Raw genomic sequence first — 3,184 nt, forward strand, 5'->3', positions numbered from 1 at the left:
ATGCAGAATTTCTCACGGGTGTCATTTTAGCAGGTGGCAAAGTCTAGCTGTTTCCCAGATGTCTGGATAGTGATGTAATGTGTGTCCCTGTCAGCATGAGATCAATCCCGCCAGGGTCCCAGGTGTAGTCTCTACCAGGAGTGTTCAACAGTATGCTGCTGGCTTAATTCCAATACTATATTGAACATTGCTGAAACTACTGAACATTGCTGAAAGAATGCTGATGATTCAGTACCAAATGTTAAACTGGTTTGCATGCCGATGAATGACTGCCATAGCAGTCAAGCAAGGGGGCAAAACTCAGAAAGTAAATAAAGACCATTAGGCTGATGTTTCCCTCAGGCCTTTGCATAGACGAGAGAGGAGGGTCCTGCAACCTCCATTCTTCCATTTTGGTCATAACCTCTGGCTATTGGAGTGTCTCCCCCACCACCCAGTGTCTAGGATGGAGCAGATAGGAACCTTTCCACCATTAAGTCCAGCCAGACCCCCCCTCCTAATCTCCCTCGGTTTCTAACTAGTTAGCTGTATGTGAAGATGGGTATGAAGCAGAAGGTTTAGCAGTAGCGGTATATGAAGCTATTTATGAAGCAGTACATTAATATTTTTATGAAGCAGTAGGCTATATGAAGCTGTCGTTGAAGCATGCAGCTGTATATGAAGCAGTCAATGAAGAAGAAGCTGTATATGAAGCAATAGGCCAATATGAATATGTATTTTAAGCTGTATATGAAGCAGTAGGCCAATATGAAGATGTATATGAGGCAATATAAAGCGGTATATGACGCTGTACACATAAAAAATCACAGATACATCAACAGCTTGTCTCTCAGAGAGAAAGCGTTGTTGAGATTCATGAGTTGTTGAGATTCATGAGCTGTCAAACAAGCCGACTCCCTCGACAACCACCTGGGAGTTCAGAGCGACAATATGTCACGCCGGACACAAAATAACCATTTAACTGGCTGCGCTCGCCGGGGGAAATGAAAGCATCCTTCTTCGCTGTATACTGAGAGAGCGGGACAAGCGCACTCGAGACTCCCAGTAATAGCCCAGCGCCCAGCGTTAGAGCTACTCCCTATATCAACACACAAGCGTGCACTTCTAACCACACGATGGATATAAAACGCTGTGATGTGGGCCGACAGAGTTGATCCGAGGCTAAATGACAGACGAGGAATAGGAGAGCGCATAGCCCCGTCCCGTGGAGCAAAAGGGGGAGGAGGAAGCTCACCCCACGTCCCCCTGGCTAATGAAAGGGCATCAGGAGATGTGGCAGGATACATGAATGAGTGAATGAGACAGCCTCATATTCCGTTTAGATAGGAAGAAACTGATTTTGGGCTTAAATCGATCCTACCTATTATATCCAGTCATGTATTTTTTGTATATTTCTGCAGGTAAAATGTGTCAGTCCTGACTCCTGCCACAGGAATGTATGTAACGGCTTTGCTGTGGTCTACAGAGCCAAGCAAACAGTCCACTCTCTGTTAGGGTGGAGGTGGTCCGCCAATACAACACGACTGACCTGGATCAAAAATGAATCCAGCAACAACTGGATGCAAGGATAATTACAGGGATATACTTCTCCTAATTATAGGGCCTTGTACATGAGTAAGTTGGAGCTATTCGCGAACTCACGAGATGATGTGGCATTTTTAAAGTCTGAATGGGTGCCATTATTTTACTCCACAAAAATCATTCAGTGGAGAAACACTTTAGTGGCGACCTTATCAAATGAATGATGACGTCAGCAGACAGGTCACTCATTAAGAAAATCTGTTTTTCTATTGCATCTTAAATATGTTTTGCTCTCAGGATTTCTCCATCCCTATATTTAAGCTATTATTACCATAATTGCTATAATTTCTAATATAACAGCTAAAAAAGCGTCACTCAATAATCAAACAATCAATAAAAAGCATAGGCCTATGTAGTGTGTTTTTATGTAGCCTATATTGTTGCAAAGTTATTTTGTTCTGACTGCTATTTCTTCCGTAGATTTGTGTATACTACGGTTACAACATGGACCTTGACTAAGTGCTCTGCCGATACACTAATAAAAACAAAAAGGCAAAGGCGTTATTGAGAGCCTATTCTACTTTCTCCATTTAGGTATTAGTGTATAGTGACTTTATAACGCCCATTTGAACCACCATGACACTTGTAAAACCACACAACTAAAACAAAGTGTGTCGAAAATATTGTTGTGAAGTCTGTAATCAGGAAGACAAATAGTCTTTAAGGGCGTTGGTCCGCATTCATTCAGATCAATCCATGGGTAAACGCAACTTCCATCTAAACATGTGCAAGACAAACTCACCTGCTAGAATTGCCTTTCCCGGATGAGTTAATTTCGCTTTCCCTCCCGGCGCCGCTGCCGCCAGACACCGCGGTCGGTGGAATGGACTCACAAACGTGTTATTACCTTGCATGCTGAATGACAACTACACAAAATAACTCCAATACTGTGTGAACTGGCTGTTGTCTACTTCCAAGTTATTTCTAAAGTAGACAAGGGAGCGCAACACATGGGATTCCGGTGCGCTCGGCGAGTTTCAGCCTGAATGACGTTGGTCCTTGACGCTTCCAGCTACATCGGCAGAATCCGGTTTTGACCTGTGTGTTGTGTGTTGTTGACAGCTTCTGGAATCTGGATCTGCTTGGCATTCAAGCTGCTAAGTAAACGTGTGGCTGGAAGAGCAAGACTGGCCACTTTTGTTTCCCCACTAGGAGATGGGCGGGGCGCAGCGGTCTGGTTCTCCGTATCGCTCCTTCTCTCTTCATTAACATCCACGTCTTCTGAAGTGCTCTTGGACGATCCGCTTGGAAAGAAATCCCCAAATATAAATTTACATCTGGTTGTTTCTTTCACGGCCATCGATTGTATAATGTTGGTCCGAACAGTAGCACCACGCCCTTCGGGGGGATTCTGGAAGAGGGGCTTTCACAGATACCATCAATCAGGTCTTGTATCTAGGTTACCAAAGTGACAGCCCAGGTCCAAACTGATCAGTGGAACGATGAAACACCAATACAGTATAAGTATCACAGACATTAGTATAAGATCACAGACATTTTGGTAGGGTCATCTACAAAACTATTTCCCTAAAAAATAGGTTATTTTAGTTAGGGGATAGAAGCTTTATGTATTGATAAGCCCCATAATAACCACCAGACAACA

General features: G+C 43.6%; 1 protein-coding gene across 1 annotated transcript in view; it reads right to left on the reverse strand.

Annotated features, from left to right (window-relative positions):
- si:dkey-178e17.1 (tricarboxylate transport protein B, mitochondrial) overlaps window positions 1-2,896 on the reverse strand; it is a 16,309-nt gene extending 13,413 nt beyond the window's left edge. Inside the window, exon 1 of the mRNA XM_030359572.1 lies at window positions 2,324-2,896. Within this exon, the coding sequence (XP_030215432.1) occupies window positions 2,324-2,435 (112 nt within the window). The 5' untranslated portion in view covers window positions 2,436-2,896. The remainder of the gene's footprint in view (window positions 1-2,323) is intronic.
- Window positions 2,897-3,184: the final 288 nt, after the last annotated feature.

Source organism: Gadus morhua, chromosome 6 (assembly GCF_902167405.1).
Source record: "Gadus morhua chromosome 6, gadMor3.0, whole genome shotgun sequence".
NCBI lineage: Eukaryota > Metazoa > Chordata > Actinopteri > Gadiformes > Gadidae > Gadus > Gadus morhua.